This window comes from Neolamprologus brichardi, chromosome 6 (genome assembly GCF_056152115.1).
Source record: "Neolamprologus brichardi isolate AB-2024 chromosome 6, ASM5615211v1, whole genome shotgun sequence".
Classification (NCBI taxonomy): domain Eukaryota; kingdom Metazoa; phylum Chordata; class Actinopteri; order Cichliformes; family Cichlidae; genus Neolamprologus; species Neolamprologus brichardi.
Genome location: NC_142109.1, coordinates 4,209,514 through 4,227,382, shown reverse-complemented (window position 1 = coordinate 4,227,382; position 17,869 = coordinate 4,209,514). Strand labels below are relative to the sequence as shown.

Below are 17,869 nucleotides of genomic sequence, written 5' to 3'. Positions count from 1 at the left end.
TCTGTTTCTTGGAAGTTATTGTGACCTCTGACCTGTGAGGAGCAAAAGGTGCCTGGTACCATATCCCTGTGTGACATGACATGTCAATGAAGCAGTGTGAATGGAAACCAGCTTGCATGAAAAAACTGTTCTGCTTTTAAAATGTTGAAACTTTTATCAGCATCGCCAGCATATTATTGTCATTATCAGCAACTGTGCACACTGTCACTCGATGCGTTCGCTGCTTTATTTTTATTCTTTTTGTCTTCGAATACTGTGGGGAGATTTTATTTATTTATTTTTTCAGCAGACATGCTTTGTCTTGGCAGCTGCTTATTATTCATACGACTGCACATATTTACACCTGGAAACAGCCACAGACATCTCACCATTGGTCGCTGAGATGCTCCACTGGGACATTTGTCAGTTCAATTGCTTGCTCAAGGCCATGGGAAGTGCAGATGTTAGCGGAGCAGATCGTGCATTTTTAGTGCCATAGAATCAGAAACAGTCATTTTTAGACTTTCTTCGCTATCAAAACACTGTTTTGTAAAGACAACGACCCACATTTCCCAGTAAGATCGTTGTGTTCTGATTAAAGTAGAAATAATGCGTGTAAACAAATCCTGTATAGGACCCAAATTGCGCTGAGTAAATATCACTCGGAGCCTCTACAGTTGAATTTTAATTGTACTTATTCAATGCATATTGATTTCTTTACATCGACACAAGCTGTCAAGCCACAATAACGTGTCCAGGTACAATAGCAAGGCAGAAACGAACTTTCTTATTGCCAAAGCTTTATCGATTCAAAAAGAAAAGGTAGGAGAAAACTAACCTATATACAATGCACTCTGTAACAGAGACCCGATATAATGAGACTGTTTTTTACAGAACAAATTGTACAGAGTGCTCCCAATCCAATAATCCGTTTGTGATCATAATTGTCCTCGTACAGAACAGGACTGCACAATTAATTAAGTGTAATTATATTGTCGAGCAGTTTACACAATTAATAAACATAGTAATATTTTGAAATTTTAAGGCATTATATTCCACTTTATGTGGTGGCTATTGTTGAAATCTATCTCTCTGTCTATCTGTATATAAAAATGCTGATAGCCAAGGCTGATCTGTGCAGGTTAGATCGAGCCTCATTAAAACAAAAATTAAAATGCTTTTGATGTAATGTGTGGCAGTGGAGTTGTAAGTAATCACATTTTACTCTTTCCTTTCAGTCCACTGTCATAGTTTTCATGCCTGCATCAATCAGATTTAATTAGTCACTATAAACATAATTAATTATGATGGCCCCTTATTCTCAGCGCTGCCCTTATGTAGGCGGAAGGCAGGAGCTCAGGACTGCTTTAGTCCAATTTGTTCACCCTTTATTTTTCAGCCAGTGAAGGTTTGCTGAGCGTGCATGCCAGAGCAGCACCCTGCTTCACATTCACACCTGGAAGCTTCACACAGTACAGCCACTGCCTTTTATTACCGGCCAAGGAGAAGCTCAACTGAAGGAGTTATGGTTTAAAGGGAAAAATCCACCTCCAGATATGGTATTGTTTTGTAATTTCGATGGAAGCCATTCCAGGAGTGAGGTTAGTTTGTGAAAAGTTGTAATTTTCTTGTTTTGTTAACCTTTGCAAAACCTTCTTTGTCAACGTTTCCCAGAAGGACTCCCGGTGATTAAAGCGTTAGTCACTTTTGGGCTCTATGCTGAATGTGCAGTTATTAAGTGGGTTTGGAACTAGAGGCATTGTCATGTGTCTTGGCTTGTTCTTATGACAAAGTTATAGCTGTTGTCACCACTTCAGCAAAGTTAGAGGTATTGCTGCAGATCCGATTTTTGGGCTGAATCTGGTTGCATAGAAATCTGTATGTCTGCCTTTTACCCACTTTGTGTTATTGTGAGAGAGCAAGTCAACAAAAAACAACCCACCCCTTAACAGTGGAGTTAGTCATTTTTTGAGGTTATTTAATAGAAAAAAAAATTGTACTCATCAATATACATACATTAGTGAACAATTATGTCTTCCAACTAATTGATGCATTCTCCTAAACTTAAAAACTTACATCAGTCAATTAAAAAAAATCATTAATATAAATTTAAAATACATAGGAGTAGGTTTGTGGTTTGTGGAAGTCACCATGTTCCCTCACAATACCCTAAAAATCACACTTTCCTATCTCATGGAAGTTTATTCTCTCCAGAGACTCCAACAAAGTTACTTCAGGGATAGTTTGACTACCAGCGGCTATTGTGGCAAAAACCACAATACGGCGGTATGGCTGTCATCAGATAGAAGTGAGCTTCTTTGAAACACTGACCATATTTTTTCACAACGTTTTACAGCCTCGTTTAGATTAAATAAGGGTAGATGCTTTTCAACAAGCATTGACAGCTGAGGTAAACAATGGATTGATAGCTTTTCATAGATAGGGAGAAACTGCGGGGCAGAGCGGGTCCAAACTGTTACAGAAACATGCCAGCTGGCCGCAGCGTTCATGGGGTACAGTCTAAATTTAATGTTCTTGATATGTTGGCTGATTAAAACATGTTTGTCCTACAGCAGCTTGGATCATGGAGTTGAATTGGGAGGTGTAAGTCAAATTTTTACACACTCACTTTTAATTTATGTAAACTTTGTTGTTGACACTTTGACAGTTGGTCAGCTTTTTTTTTATCTACAAGAGAAAAACATGGACATATATATGGTATCAGTATTGTATGAGTATTTGGGGGTTTTCTGCCCATTTATCATCAGTTTATGTCCAGTTTCCTTGCAAAGTGGTGCTTCCAATCCGTTTGTAGGTTTATTTGTTGCATGATAGTTTTTTTCAGGAATAAAGTGCACTGTGAAGTAGGCAGATTGTTTTACACTCGGATCACTGCATTTGAACCAAATCAAGTTGGTTGTTGGTTTCCTGTAGAAAGAACGAACTGATGGTGGCTTGCTTTAGCAGCATTACCCAAAGGAAAAAGCTGTCCAGCATAGTCACAACAGTCTGTCAGTTACAGACTTGGGACCATGTCGTGCTTGCTTGTAAGATTTCCATCTGTGTTTGTAGACCAATTTGGAGTGTAAGCCATTGTTGCCTTTTCTCAGCTTCAGTCTGGGACTTCACGAGAAAGGTAACACTTTTTAGACAAAGAGCATTGTGATATCTTAATGTTAGCGATGAGGAATAATGTTAGTTCCAACATTAACAATATTACATTATTATTAGTCATAGGCACTAGGTGCCATCAGTATGTGTACTGGCCAGGTTATGATATCTGTTTAATATGTTATTGTCATTGAAATTGAAACAACAAAATGTCATTTGTCATAAAACTTTTGATGTTGGGAACTTTAGACAACCTTATTTGAGAGCCGCCCCCCCCCACCCCCCCACCCCTCCCCCCTTTGTAGCTGCTATTTTGCTCCTTTTGTTTGAAGTCGCTGAATGTCATTGACTTTCTCTGGTCTCTGGTTGCCATGTTGCTGCTAGTCGCTTAAATAAGCAGATTAAAGTGAACACGTCTATTCAGAATTTGAGTGCATTTTTAAGATAGAAGATCTTAAACACACAGAAAGGCACAGTTAGAAATGTAGTTAGTAAAGCAACTGCAAAGCTGCCACTTTCAGTAGACTGAACAATGTGATACGTGACTATGTGGTTATAGAGGATTTCTCTCAGGGGATCTAAAAGTCCACAATTTGTTCCCTCACTGTTACTTCTTCAGAACAGAGGTAGTGTGTGGAAAGTCCATAGCCTACGTCTTTTACAGCTACATGCTATGGCCTTGCCTCCTGCTGTATTTGGTACGTCAGTGAATTGTCTCCAGTACATTTGCTGGGTTTTCCCACAAGATATGAAACTGGAAAACATTCACTTTCTGTCACCAACTGAGCTCCACCCACTAAACATGTATTTGCCATTTATGAGCATTAAAAAGGGCTATTGTGCTTGAGTTAAGTGGCGATGGAATTTCCTGTAAGGGGATACATTTTGTTTATGATAGAATAGAATAGAATTCAACTTTATTGTCATTGCACATGTCACAGGTACAAGGCAACAAAATGCAGTTTGCATCCATCCAGAAGTGCTTTAGCCATGATATAGATATATTACAAATATATATTAGCAATAATATAGATATGTGAGTATATTACAGAAATGGGTCTATTATGGTATGTTATAATGTACACGGTATGAAGTATGTTATGAATATAACTATATGTATGTACAGGCTGTAGTGAGTACAAGCTATGTACAGGCTATGAACATAATATAAATATGAAAAAGTATACAGAAATGTGAAATAAAAAAAACTATACTATAAGGCTATAAGCCCTCTGCCCTTCTTTGTTCACTCGTGGCTGAATGGATAACTACCAAAGTGTAGTGCTGGGGAAGTTATGCATCAGCATTTCTTATTCGGCATTTGTCTTTGCTGACTTAATATTGTTCACTACAGCTGCACAACAAATCACTTGTTAAATCAGATCATGACTGTAATCACTGGAGATACTTGGAGTTTGACTTACTGTTTTAAGCCTGGCCTCTGGCTTTAGAAAATCTAGATGGAATACTTTGGCCAAACCCAGATTGAGAGTAAATAGCAAAAAGTAAGGCTGGGGAATGAATCAAACTTCACTTTGGCCTTCATCAATTATGAAAACAGTATGATAATCCAGTGCACCCCTTGTCCATTGCTTTTTTTCACTTCCTAAAAGCCCACATTCACTTCTGACCAGGCTGTAGAATATTTGACATTAACTAGAAAATTTTAATAAAATCCACTGTGCAAAGACATTTTTTAAGTTCACTTAATGCAGAATGGCTTCGAATCCTGTTCGAAGGCAAATGACATGGCATAAGAGCATGTGCATAACCATGGCTTTTTACTAGACAAAGGTGAAGAAAAGCTGTGGTTCTTATGTTTGTTGTCTTTCTTATTGGTTTTTCTCATGTTGGTTTTGTTGTGGTTGTTGTTGTTTTTTGGGGGGGGTTGCCTGTTTTTGATTTCTACTTATTGCAGTTTTAACATTTCACATGTGATCCATTTTGTCATATAAAAGCTAAACTTAATTTAGTCTGCCAGAAGTTTGTTCTTGGTTATTAAGGCAAAATACCCTACATTCCAAATAATCATTTTGTATTGTGAGATGGTGGCATTTTGAATCCTTTAACATTTACCTAAGACCTGAGTACGGTGTGTACTCAGGCATAAAGCCAGTTCTGCCATTCCTTGGTAAAGTAAACAGTAAGTCAGGTGATATAAATGAATAAAGAAAGCCACAATTAGCAGGCCATGTGGCGTGGTGGTGAAGGAGCCTGTATTATAAAGTAGCTAATGACAGTCAAATTGTCTTCTTTTATTGTAAACCAGAGATGAATAAATATGCTTCTATAACATGAGCTCTTTGTGATTTGATGATGTGTCTACATAATAAAACTGTACTCAATCTGTTTATGACCTCAAGTGAGGGAGGTTAATCAGACTTTAAGAAATAATGACCTACAGCGTTCTAGACCTTTTCAAGATTACAATATACGTCAGGTGAGCAATTTCTTATTATCAAGATGTTTTTTCTATTGATTCCAGCTGATGAAGTGATCCAACAGTTCTGTCAGATGTGTGATGAATATTAGATCAGAGTTAAGAAGACTAGAATAGTACATGATTCATTGTCCCAGAGACAATGATTTTGACTTTTTAAAAAGTCACTGAAAGGCTTTGAAACGTGCTAGGGACAGGCGTGTTTGGCAGTAAGTTGTTATGAAAAAATCTGAATCCAGATATTGAAAACTTTTACCAGAAATTGAAGTACCTACCCTAGAAGCTCTTTGCATCGGCGCACTTTGATGATTAATGCTATTACATCCAGGTTTCCATTAACATTCCTGTGACAGTTCAAATAAGCAACATGGATCAGTCACGCTTTTCCCGTTCTGAATGGCAGGTAGTTTTTTGTGTCAAGGCTAGAGATGGGAATTGATAAGATTTTGTAGATTTCTTTAATGTGATGTGCTTATTGATCCGGTTCTTTATCAATTCTTGGCTCAATTTTATGTGAGAAAATGAGTAAAGTGAGGTTTTTTTGTCAGAACAACTTCATTATCTAAAGTCCCAAACAGAGTACTGCCTAATGCTAGCTGTAACATCAGTCTATCCATCAGCGTCTGAGGTGGAGGGAATGAGAGCATGTTTGTGTGGCATTTGTTTTAATTTATAATATATAGCGCTTTTCTGGGCATCCAAAGTGCTTTACAATTCTACTATTCATTCACTCACTGATGCTACAGTTGTAGCCACAGCTGCCCTGGAGCAGGCTGACAGAAGCGAGGCTGCCATATCGCAACATCGGCCCCTCTGGCCAACACCAGTAGGCGGTCTTGCCCAAGGACCAGGACAGAGAGAGCAGGGGGATCGAACCGGCATCCTTCCGGTTAAAGATGAGCTTCCCAACCCTCTGAACCACAGTCGCCCCACAATTTAAGCTTTAAGCACGGTGCTAATGTTATTATATTTCAGCTTATTTAGTGCCAGTTACCACTAAGCAGCACTGTTGGGCGACAGTAGCAATAGCACTTGTTCTGCATGTATTTAGAGCGTCACATACATGGAAGTGAAGCTCACGTTGTGTGTGAGATGTTTCAGCATGTTGCTGGTGTTTCCATCCCTACTTGAAATAATCACTTTGCAGTCATTGCAACAACCAGAACTGTTCTCATTTTTATTAGTGAAATCAAGTCATGCTCTGAGCCACTTCTTCCTCTCTGCCATAACTCCTTTATGTGGTAACACTAGACATGTGTATGAGGTTGTTTTGCAATCAAAGTGCACACTGCCAGCACCTGCAGGCATTGATAAAGGAATTGATAAGCTAAGAGGCATAGAAATCTGATACTTTAAAACATTTGAAGGTATTTCTCAAGTGGCACTGGTTCTTAGTTCCCTTGAGAACCTCTTGCATTTTCTTTTTTAGTTCCAACTTTAGGGAAAGTATTTTACATCACAAGACCTTTGAGTAAGGCCTCAGTCATACAGGCCTAGAGACCAACTAGGCAACCATCTGGTAACTTCTAGTCGCAAGGAAAAAATGTGTATTCTATGGCAAGCTGGGGAGGTTTTTCTCGCAGTTCTTAATGGGAACCTTGCTTCAAAGAGGCATGTGGTGCTGTTGTTTTGGTTGCTAGCAGGTTGTTGCAGTTGGCAATAGTTTGTGTGGAAGATGTTGACTTGCTACTCAAGCTACTCACAAAGCAGGAGACAATCAAAAAAAAAAAAAGTGCCTTAGAAGTTGTTCCTCAGTGCTACAACCTTTGCTTTGAAATCACCCTCTCGCTTTCCAGTTTGCAACACAACTTTATTTGCAGCTTTGAAATCAAATGACAAACATCTGCAAACTACAAGCAGAGGTTGCCAGGTTGTTGCCAACTGGTCTCTAGGCCTGTATGACTGAAGTCTAAGGCTACATTCACACTGCAGGTCTTAATGCTCAATTCCGATTTTTTGATCAAATCCGATTTTTTTGTCTGCTTGTTCACACTACAAATAAAATGCGACAGCAAACGCGCTCTAGTGTGAACGCTCAAAGCGGCCTGCATGCGCAAAAGAAGACGTCACACACAATGCGCTCTGTTTAGACCCAGAGCAAACAGTATTGTTTGACTGATGGCCCTTAATATAAAGACTTCGGACTTTACGTTTCCCAATTTTTGCTTTAAGTTATTTTGTTATTTACATGATAATGTAAATAACCTAATAATGATCCTTATTGCTGTTTTAGAGAGGACGGGGCTTCAAAGGATAGTTGCAGATTTCTGTCAGAATCTGCAGATTATACAGTACAAATAAAATGTTCACGTTGTCTTCCCAACAGTTTCACTAACATCTACACGGCATGGCCAGGAAGTGTTTGCGATGTCTTCTCGGGCGCTTTCCGGCGCTGATAATTGGCGTCTGTCTTGTGTCAGTGACGTAAAAGACAGATTTAATGCGACATGACCGTTCAAACAGCAGTCGCTTTCTAAAACATCAGATATGTATCGGATTCAGTACCACATACGAAAGTGACCCAGATCGGATTTGAAAATATCGGATTTGTGCCGTTCACACTGTCATACCATGATCGGATATGGGTCGCATAGGGTCAAAAAAATCGGATTTGATGCGCTTTCGCCTGCAGTGTGAACGTAGCCTAAGTTACTCAAAGGTCTCGCTTGTGATGTAAAATAATTTCCCTAAAGTTGGAACTAAAAAAGAAAATACATACATATATAGTGATTGGTCAACTGCACACTGCTGCAGCACTGATGACTGACAAAAATAATCCACGTAAAGTTTAGTTGTGTAATATCAGCGAATCATCATGTAGCTGACCGAAGTAAAAAAAGCATGCAACACTGACTAAAAATTTAGCTTGCATTTCATGTTAAATTGCTATGTTGGGTTTCTGCACTGGGTAAAGCAATGCAGCGAGAAAATGAAGAAACTGCTGCAGCTGCACTGTTCTGTCCACGCCACATGTAGCAAAGTGACGTTATACTGGGTGTTTCACGCTTTATCTCCTTGCAGTTGTTGTTGTTGCTGCAGTGTCAAATGCCATTTTGTCATGTTAGCATTTTTATTAGTGGTTAAAATGAAAACAGAAAAAACGCTGTCCAAGGTAAGTAGGTCTTGGAACAGCTCCTAGATCCCCACCAGTGAAGGATTTTTAAGACTGATATGGATTTGGTGATTTAAAAATCTGATATATCTGCAAGTATGTTTTTTATTATTTCAGACACATCTTAACAAAACATGTTAAATTTATTTATTCTGTAATGCTCTGTCCCATGCTTCGCAGATCAGTTAGTTTTCGTGTATTTTCCTTTGTCTGCCAATAGATGACCAAATGGCTAATATTGACCGATAATATCAGCCCGCCGAAAAATCGGTGGACCTCAAGTAGTTACCCTTTGGGAATCCCAAGAAGTCTTTGTTTGAACAACACCTACAGTGGATCTACTGGACAAAGGATGTTGAATATAGAGGTGCCTGGCAGGGGGAAAAGAGGAATCCCACAAAGGAGGTTCATGGATGTAGTGAAAGAGGACATGGAGTTTGTGTATTTGTGTGACAGAAGAGGATTTTAGGAGTAGGGTGAGAGGGAAGCAGATCATCTGCTGGTGCAGCCCCAGAAGGGAGCAACCTCAAGAAAAGCTGTATATATGATATTTTTTAACCTTTATGTGTCTGCTGCTGCATCACTGTACACACTCCCGCAAATGTATGAGGAGAACTGGAGTTAGAAAGCTGGTGTGTAGGTTCTAGGCTTGGTCTGCGAGCCTCGTTCCTAGTGGAGGAACGAGGCTAATCAGTTTCCTATTAGTGGTTTGTTTGGGTTTGTAGCCAGGGTAGGAGCTCCTTACCACAAGCTGCGCTCCAAATACTTGTCGTGTCAGCTAAGCTTGGCCACCATCCATCACTCGGAGGCCACGATCCTCTATATAACGTATTTGTTCAGTGGAGTCGTGACTCACCTTTGTGCTCTCGTCTGTTTACTTCTGCTTTGTCATACTTGGCGTTCGAGTCGTTCTGTGTTTGTATTGTGCATTTTTAAACAAAACCAAAAAAGTGTTGACTTCAGTCATGAGAAACACCGATTTTAGAGATAAAGTCCTGCTTTATTTTATTCCTTTTCTGTACTTTGACAGTTCCTCCACTTTTGATCACAAGCTTCTTTGTTGGATGTGACGAAGACGAGTGAAATAGACGAGTTATGTAAGAGGCTGTGTTTTGACTGGGAAGCAACGACAAGAAAATAACAAAGTAGGCCAAAAACCACCAAAACAGTTTATTAACTGAGAATTAGATGTCATGAAACAAGGGATTTTTTTAAAGAAAAAAAGATAAAGGCTTATGTAACTGTGGCTGGTGGCCCCAAATTCTGTTTCATTTGAAAGATAGAGTTTTGAATTAAAGTTGTTTACCAAATACTTAATTCATTAATCATCATACACTTTACTTACCCCATTTCTTTATTTTAAGTCTCTGTCGTCCCTCCTTAACTCTGCCTTGCTTGTGTTTTTGCATATTTTCCAGTTCTTCTTTGCGCTCTTATCTCATAACTCATTTATTTGGTTTCCTTTGCTCCTGTTACGCTGCCTCATTTTATCGTCTCCTTTCCATCACGTCTCATTTTTTTCCTGTACCAATTCCCAACTCTCCTGACCTTCCTGCCAATTACCTGTATGTCCCCATCATCCCTTCATCTACCTTCCTTCCAGATAATTCCTTTCCTCCACTCCTTCCTTTTTAACCTTCCAGTGCTCCTGTTATCCACACACTAACTTGTTTCTACTTCCTGCAGACCCTGTGGTGCTGGGCAGAGCGTTATGGCTCAGACGCTGCAGATGGCGATCCCTAACTTTGGCAACAATGTCCTGGAGTGTCTGAACGAGCAGCGGCTGCAGGGCCTCTACTGTGACGTCTCCGTGGTCGTCAAGGGACATGCCTTCAAGGTCAGAATTCAGTTTTTTGACGACTTCATTCAAACTAATATAGCTAACGACGTTTTTGTTTGACCTGAATACAGGCAGAATCAAAAGCGCATATTTAAAGTTAAAAGTAATTTATCTTTTTATGTCTCCACTTAGCTTACTCTCATTGCCAACTCTCTACTGTAATCTATTTACTTTGAATTTCTCCAAATTTGGCAGAAATGTGCACTCTCACTAAAGTATGAAAGGATCTCAATGTCACGGTGACATTTCAAAAGATGTTTTTGCTTGTAACTCAAGAAAACTTTTACTGATTATGACAACATTTATGTCGGATGACCCAAATGCAAAAGCACTAGTGTTATTCATTTTTCAACATCATAAGTGAAAAAGAGAAGAAGAGATTGTGGCCATATTTCATCAATGGACAGATAATGACACTGATGTCACATATCACATTCCTTTATAGTTGTTTTTAGGGATGTAGTTGTTAGTGAGTTGTTATCAAGGTGAGCGAACTGATCTGTGGGAGTCATCTATTCTTTGCAGTCAACTCTGTGTTGTTCTGTTTGCTCCTGTTGGTGTGGAAGAACTCGACTGGCCTGCACAGAGTCCTGACCTCAGCCTCGTAGGACACCTTTACAATTAGAGCAGAGACTGTGAGCTTTATCATCCAAAAATCTGTGTCTGAACACACAAATGCACTTCTGGAAGAATGGCCAAAAATTCCCATAAACACTCCTAAATATTGTGGAAAGCCCTCCCAGATAAATTGAAGCTGATATTAGGGCTGCACGATTTTGCATAAAATGAGAATCACGATTTTTTTGCTTAGAATTGAGATCACGATTCTCTCACGATTTTCTTTTCCAATATAAATATTTATTGCATTTATTAACTGCACATCAACTTTGTAACAGTTGAGACTGAACATAAAAACAGTAAATAAACATAAAAACAGCAAATGTCTCACATTTTGTCGTTGCCGCAAAATGTTGTACTGCTTGAAATTGCGTCTCCACCGTTGCTCGACACTGCGTGTATAGAGCAGGTAGTGCAACAATAGAAAAATAGTTGCGGGACGGCACTGTGTAGCGTTTGTCTAGCGTGTTGATCATTTTCCTAAATCCCTTGTTTTGCACAGTGTTGATGGAGCCATATCTTTGGTCAGGTGATAAGTAATAGCCTCCGTAATTTCTTTGTGCCTGCGGGAGTTCGACGGGTATGGGGAACGCTGTATAAGGTTCCCGTTATTGATGTTTGGGTGGTTGACCGGGACGGATTTTCTCCAGTCACTTTCTCGTCAGCCCTGACGTGCTCTCTGTTGTTTTTTCCCTGCTAATTTTAGCGTCACACGGCACAGCTTCTGTATCACGTGGTATAAGGCTCCGCCCTTGTCATTTGTTGAGCAGGAAGAGTGAGCGCTTGTTTTCATGCAGATTACGTCCCGGATCAAAATGCGAATCGTCGTCGTCTTTTTTTTTTTTTTTTTAAATCGTTGTCATTTGGAAATGAGATCGCACATAAGTATGAATCAAGATCGCGATTTTCTAACGATTAATCGTGCAGCCCTAGCTGATATCATATCAAACCCTATGGATTAAGAACTCTTTTTTATATGCATGTGAAGGCAGAAGAGCGAATACTTTTGGCAGTATGTTTGGAGGTATTTCACACGTTTCACCAGTAAGTGTTCTTTTAAGTTTGCAGTAACTTTTGACTTAATGCAAACTGCACAGCATGGACATATAACTTGACAGGACTGAGAAGCTTTGACAGCGACATTGCTATCGCCGTCCCTTCTCTCTCACTATGTTCAGTGTAACACTTGTTGGGGAGCTTTTTTTGCACATGAATATATTTCCACATTATCTGTCTCTTGTCAGCTCCACTCCACATGCTTATAATTACTATGACATACCAATTCAATACATTTCTATTCTTGGGTGTATTTATTTGCCGCAGTTTGTTTTACAAAGTTAGTGTTTAAGTAGAGCCTGATGTTGGCTTACACATAAAGACTGACTCCCAGCCTCTTCCTCAGAGTGAATACAGCTTATTATTTTGACATTGGTGTCTGACAGCTACTCACTAACTGGAAGATAACCCAAGCCAAGGTGTCGTATTTGAACTGGAAAAATCTCAGCCACTGCAACCTTAGTCTTCTACGTATGAGTCTAGACAAGCACGGATGTAAAATGCAGCTTGACTCTGTTCACTGAGAGACACAGCGGCAAGCTGGTAATTCTAGGTCCTCGTGTTTCCTTGTTGCCAGAATGTGCAGATGAATTGCCTGGAGTACTGTTTGTGCATGTAGTGTCAGGATTTTGGTGAGAATCTCTTGGTAGGATAAAAAAAACGATGCCTCAGGTCAAAAACTAATAGTCTCAACATTTTTTGAGCTTCCTTTGTCTGCCTCTCCTGATCAGTCAATAAATTGTTAGTTTTGGACTGTTTAGTGCAATTTGACATCGTAACCTGAAGACACTAATTTTGGCAGTGCTTCAAAAGTTACTGTTGAGCAATACGTGAAGTTTCCTTTACAACAGAATGCAATTTTCATGCTTTCCATTAAAATAAATTCAACCAGAGATTAACAATAAAAATGTGTTAGTCTTCTTCTGTTACTACTTTCCTGTTTGTTTATGTCTTCTACCTTACTGACAACAAACATGAGCAAGTGCAAATCTCCGGATAAGGATGTTGATATATACTGTTTACTGCATCGGAGTCGATGTATTTTTAAACCCTTACGACTTCACTACCCCTGCTGTTTACCCCTCAGGCCCACCGTGCAGTGCTGGCAGCCAGCAGCTCCTACTTCCGGGACCTGTTCAATGCTGGGGGGAAGAGCTCGGTGGTGGAGCTACCCCCGGCCGTGCAGCCGCAGAGTTTCCAGCAGATCCTGGCCTTCTGCTACACGGGGCGCCTCAGCATGAATGTGGGAGACCAGTTTCTGCTCATGTACACCGCCGGCTTCCTCCAGATCCAACAGATCATGGAGAAAGGCACTGAGTTTTTCCTTAAGGTAAGCTGATAATGAAGCAATCACAAATCGAGTCATTTAAACATCTGTTAAAGTTGAATGCAAATGTAGCAGAGCATCCATAGGAACACTTCTGTGAATATGAGGATTATTTAAATGTAATCAAAATGAAGCAGATGTAAAAATAGCCGTTTCTGTGTGCTGCCGCCGTGTTACCTGTTGTGCGTGACATTATGCGTGGCATTATGTTGTGATGGGGGCGTCTCTGTTTGTAGACACGTTCTCGTGAATCGAGAATAATTGAAACGTCGTACTGACACTACAGGTTCCCTCTATAGTAGCAGATGATCTGATTAGATCTGGAGTGCCTGGCTGCATAAATTAGCATATTAATGAGCGGGACTGATTTCCTTGAAAGTTCCACTTAACACCTCTAGACACAGAGTTGATAAAATGCCAGCGATGTGCTAGTAGACCAGTAGAAAAACAATCAATACAACAAGATTTGATACTAGAACAGTCATATCGTGCAATCTCATCAGTTTACTGTTCCTAAAATGTTCATTATTTGTAGTTTTCTTACTCCATCAGCTATTTTGGCAGAAATTTTTGATAGAATTGTTAATACAATGACCAAATAGTGCTAAAAATGAACGATCTTTTAGTTCCCAGTAGTGTTGTGATGTTAAATAGCCAGGATGCCCATGTTTGATTCATGATTACTAGATTTAAAGTTGCCTTATGTTTTTTCTTCCCCTTGGTTTCTGTGAAACTAAAGTGAATGTTTCATACATTAAGGAGAATTATTTTCAGCATTATAATATGGAGACTGTTAATTTTGAACTCCAGGACTTTTCGCTTAATTTGATTATACTGCTTTAGATTGTAACCACAATAACATGAACATATTAACCTTTTAATCAGCACATATTTTTCAGATATTACTATTTTATTGATAAACTATTACTGTAGCGTTAACTGCCTCATTGATGGCTTTACAGTAAATGCTGTATGGTCATTTGTTTCTGGCTTCTTTGTACCATTATACATGAACTTCAGGTGTGAATTACTTTTTTCATTTCCATAGATCGTGTATAGAAGATTAGCTAGCTAGTGCTAAGTAACATACAAATAAAACAGAAGTTTCTTCTTAACTGAGGCCAAGTGCAAACTTCTTGGACAGACTTTTTATTAGTTACTTCTAATAAAATGACAAAATATTCTGATAACATAAGCTACACCCCTAATTTTAAGCCTTAAAGAAAAAGAATAGATCAGTGATTTTTTCCCCCCGCCTCATAAAAACAGTGATGCAAAGACTCCAGCTCTGTTTTTTGAATCGCCCTTTTAAGGATTGTTTTCAGAAATTTAATATTTGGGTATGTTAGGACAGAGGATCAACTCAATTTTGGAGCGAGCCTCTGCTGTCCACTAGAGGAACTGCAGGTTTTGTAATACAAGTGTTGGTTTCATTTGTTCAAGCTCAGGATGCTTCCTAATGTCATCATTTATGTTCTTTATTACTAAATTATTACACCACTGCTGCCATGTGTTGCCTGAGATTTAAGTGCTAGACACATTTTTGATACCTTATTTGAGAAATGTTAAGCCCAGCTCCATCAAACAACCAAGTTTCCCTCAGTAAATATTTAATATATGTATATATTTAATAGTGCTGTCTCTTTTTACCTGTCTTCAGTGCTGCCGTCAGATTTGAGTAAATATCAGACATACATTATGTTTACAGGAGATTTACCCTTCTAATGGCATAATATGTTTTGCTCATATTCATGAAACTTGCCCCACACCAGGTCTCCTCTCCAAGCTGTGACTCCCAGGGTCTCCACACCGAGGAGACCCCATCCTCTGAGCCTCAGAGCCCCGTCACTCAAACAGTGGGAGTGGGCGGAGTTGGCATCGGTGCTGCCACTGTAGGGAGGCCTGCCTCCTGCCTGACACCCCTTCCCCTCGTGTCCAAGGTGAAGACTGAACATATAGCCACAACACCTCAGCCAGCTCCACAGCCACAGCAGGTAGGTTTGCTCTGGGCCTTGCTACACAAACATGTTTTTGTCGTTTCTTTCTTTTTTGGCAGACGAATCATAATCTTGAAATGAAGTAAGAGTCCAAAAACTTTCTGAGGGAGGAACATGAATTTTTTTTAAAGGTCAGACTCCTTATTCGGTTACTTCAGCTTCAGGTAGAGTCAGATTACCCTAATAACGAAGTATATATACTGGATATGTTCATTTCTTTTCATTGAAAATGGAAGAAAGCATCTGTTGTGATTTCCAAAAATAGTTTTCATGTGATGTCAAGTGCTGCTAATCTGCATATCTCTTTAGGGGCAGTGTGATCATCATCACCCTTTTGGTATAGATAAGCAAACATCATCATATTTGTCAGGTGTAGCGTTTCCCCATCAGTGGCAGATTTAACGTTAGTTGCGTGTGAGACGTGCGATCTTGTTAAAGCTGATATATTACATGTTACTTCTTATTTTCACTTAACATTTCTGTAAGTGAATTGTTAACCTGTAGACGTCAGCCTTTTTCCACCACTGATTTGTTTTCACAGTTAAAAAGACGACAACAAAAAAACCAAACAGAGACTGAAATATTGAATATTGAAATAGTGCCAAGAAAGCAGATCATCAGATATTTTCAGACGATTTAGAAAAATAGCAAGAGGGCTGGTTATTAAATATAATTATTTTAATAAAAGTTGGGCCCAATTAATCAGTTTCTGTTACAGCTTCTGTTATGATTTATTTATGTGATTGTTAAATCAGGAGTGTTAACGTCATTGGAGTTCATATTTGAGACAAATATTCCCATTTTTCTTTTAGTGTAAAGAAGTACATTTTGATTATTTATTGACACATTTCATGTAATTAATTTTAATTTTAAATAATAAGTGTCCCTCGGGGTGTCCTGTGGGAGGTGCTGTGGGAGTATGGGGTGTCTGGCCCATTGCTACGGGCCATTCAATCCCTATACAACCGTTGCAAGAGCTTGGTTCGCATTGCCAGCAATAAGTTGGACCCGTTCCCGGTGGATGATGGGCTCCGCCACTGATTCTGTTCATAATTTTTATGGACAGAATTTCTAGGTGCAGCGAAGTGGTGGAGGGCTTTCACTTTGGTGGCCTCAGAATCTCATCTCTGCTTTTCGCGGATGATGTGGTTCTGTTGGCTTCATCAGATGAGGGCCTCCAGCTCGCACTGGAACGGTTCGCAGCCGAGTGTGAAGCAGCGGGAATGAGGATCAGCACCTCCAAATCTGAGGCCATGGTTCTCAGCCGGAAAAGGGTGGAGTGCCCACTCCGGGTCGGGGGTGAGTTCCTGCCCCAAGTGGAGGAGTTCAAGTATCTCGGGGTCTTGTTCGCGAGTGATGGGAGAAGGGAGCTGGAGATCGAAAGACGGATTAGTGCTGCGGACGCTGCACCGGTCCGTCGTGGTGAATAGAGAGCTGAGTGTAAAAGCGAAGCTCTCAATTTACGGGTCGATCTACGTCCCTACCCTCACCTATGGCCACGAGCTGTGGGTAGTGACCGAAAGAACGAGATCGCGGATACAAGTGGCGTAAATGAGCTTCCTCCGAAGGGTGGCTGGCCTCTCCCTTAGAGATAGGGTGAGAAGTTCAGTCATCCGGGAGGGGCTCAGAGTAGAGCCGCTGCTGCTCCACATTGAAAGGAGCCAGCTGAGGTGGTTCGGGCATGTCCCACCGGGAGGAGGCCCCGGGGCAGACCCAGGACACACTGGAGAGATTATATCTCTCGGCTGGCCTGGGAACGCCTTGGTGTTCCCCCGGATAAGCTGGAGGAGGTGGCTGGGGAGAGGGAGGTCTGGGCCTCTCTGCTTAGGCTGCTGCCCCCGCGACCCGGCCCCGGATAAAGCGGAAGAAGATGGATGGATGGCTGGATGGAATTTTAAATAATAAACTTTATATAAAGCAAATGAACACCCTGAGATTTGCATTTAGTCATTCCGCTGCCAAAACTACACGCCACAGTCATAGATCACAGAAACGTGTCCGCACAGCCTTTTATTTTTGTTGTTCTTGTATTTAACGATCTTTGGATGATAATGTATCATGTACCAAGGCAATGGGCATTAGTTTTCCATAGATATGCAGAGATAGCAGAGGCAGGCCGATGAATAAGGTTGAGGGTTTGCAACACATTATATTCCAGAAAGTACCACAGTTGAACACGTGTCGTAGATTGCAGAAAATGTAACCGCATCTTTCATTTTCATGCTCTCATTCTCTGCAAAGCCTTCAGTGGACTGGATTTCCAAGGCTGATTCTGGCCTTTGGGTCATATATTTGATACTCCTGATAGCTCAGTTACATATTATTGGCTGTGTGAAATTGTGCCTTTGTGCCCTTCCATCTCAATTCATCTCAATTAAAAAAGCAACAA

General features: G+C 40.2%; 1 protein-coding gene across 3 annotated transcripts in view; it reads left to right on the top strand.

Annotated features, from left to right (window-relative positions):
- The window catches only part of nacc1b (nucleus accumbens associated 1, BEN and BTB (POZ) domain containing b), a 40,038-nt gene that overhangs the window by 3,266 nt on the left and 18,903 nt on the right, over positions 1-17,869 (top strand). For all 3 annotated transcript variants that reach the window (XM_087841520.1, XM_087841522.1, XM_087841521.1), the window contains exons 2-4: positions 10,329-10,479; positions 13,244-13,486; positions 15,256-15,477. In XM_087841520.1, the coding sequence (XP_087697646.1) occupies positions 10,329-10,479; positions 13,244-13,486; positions 15,256-15,477 (616 nt within the window). The remainder of the gene's footprint in view (positions 1-10,328; positions 10,480-13,243; positions 13,487-15,255; positions 15,478-17,869) is intronic.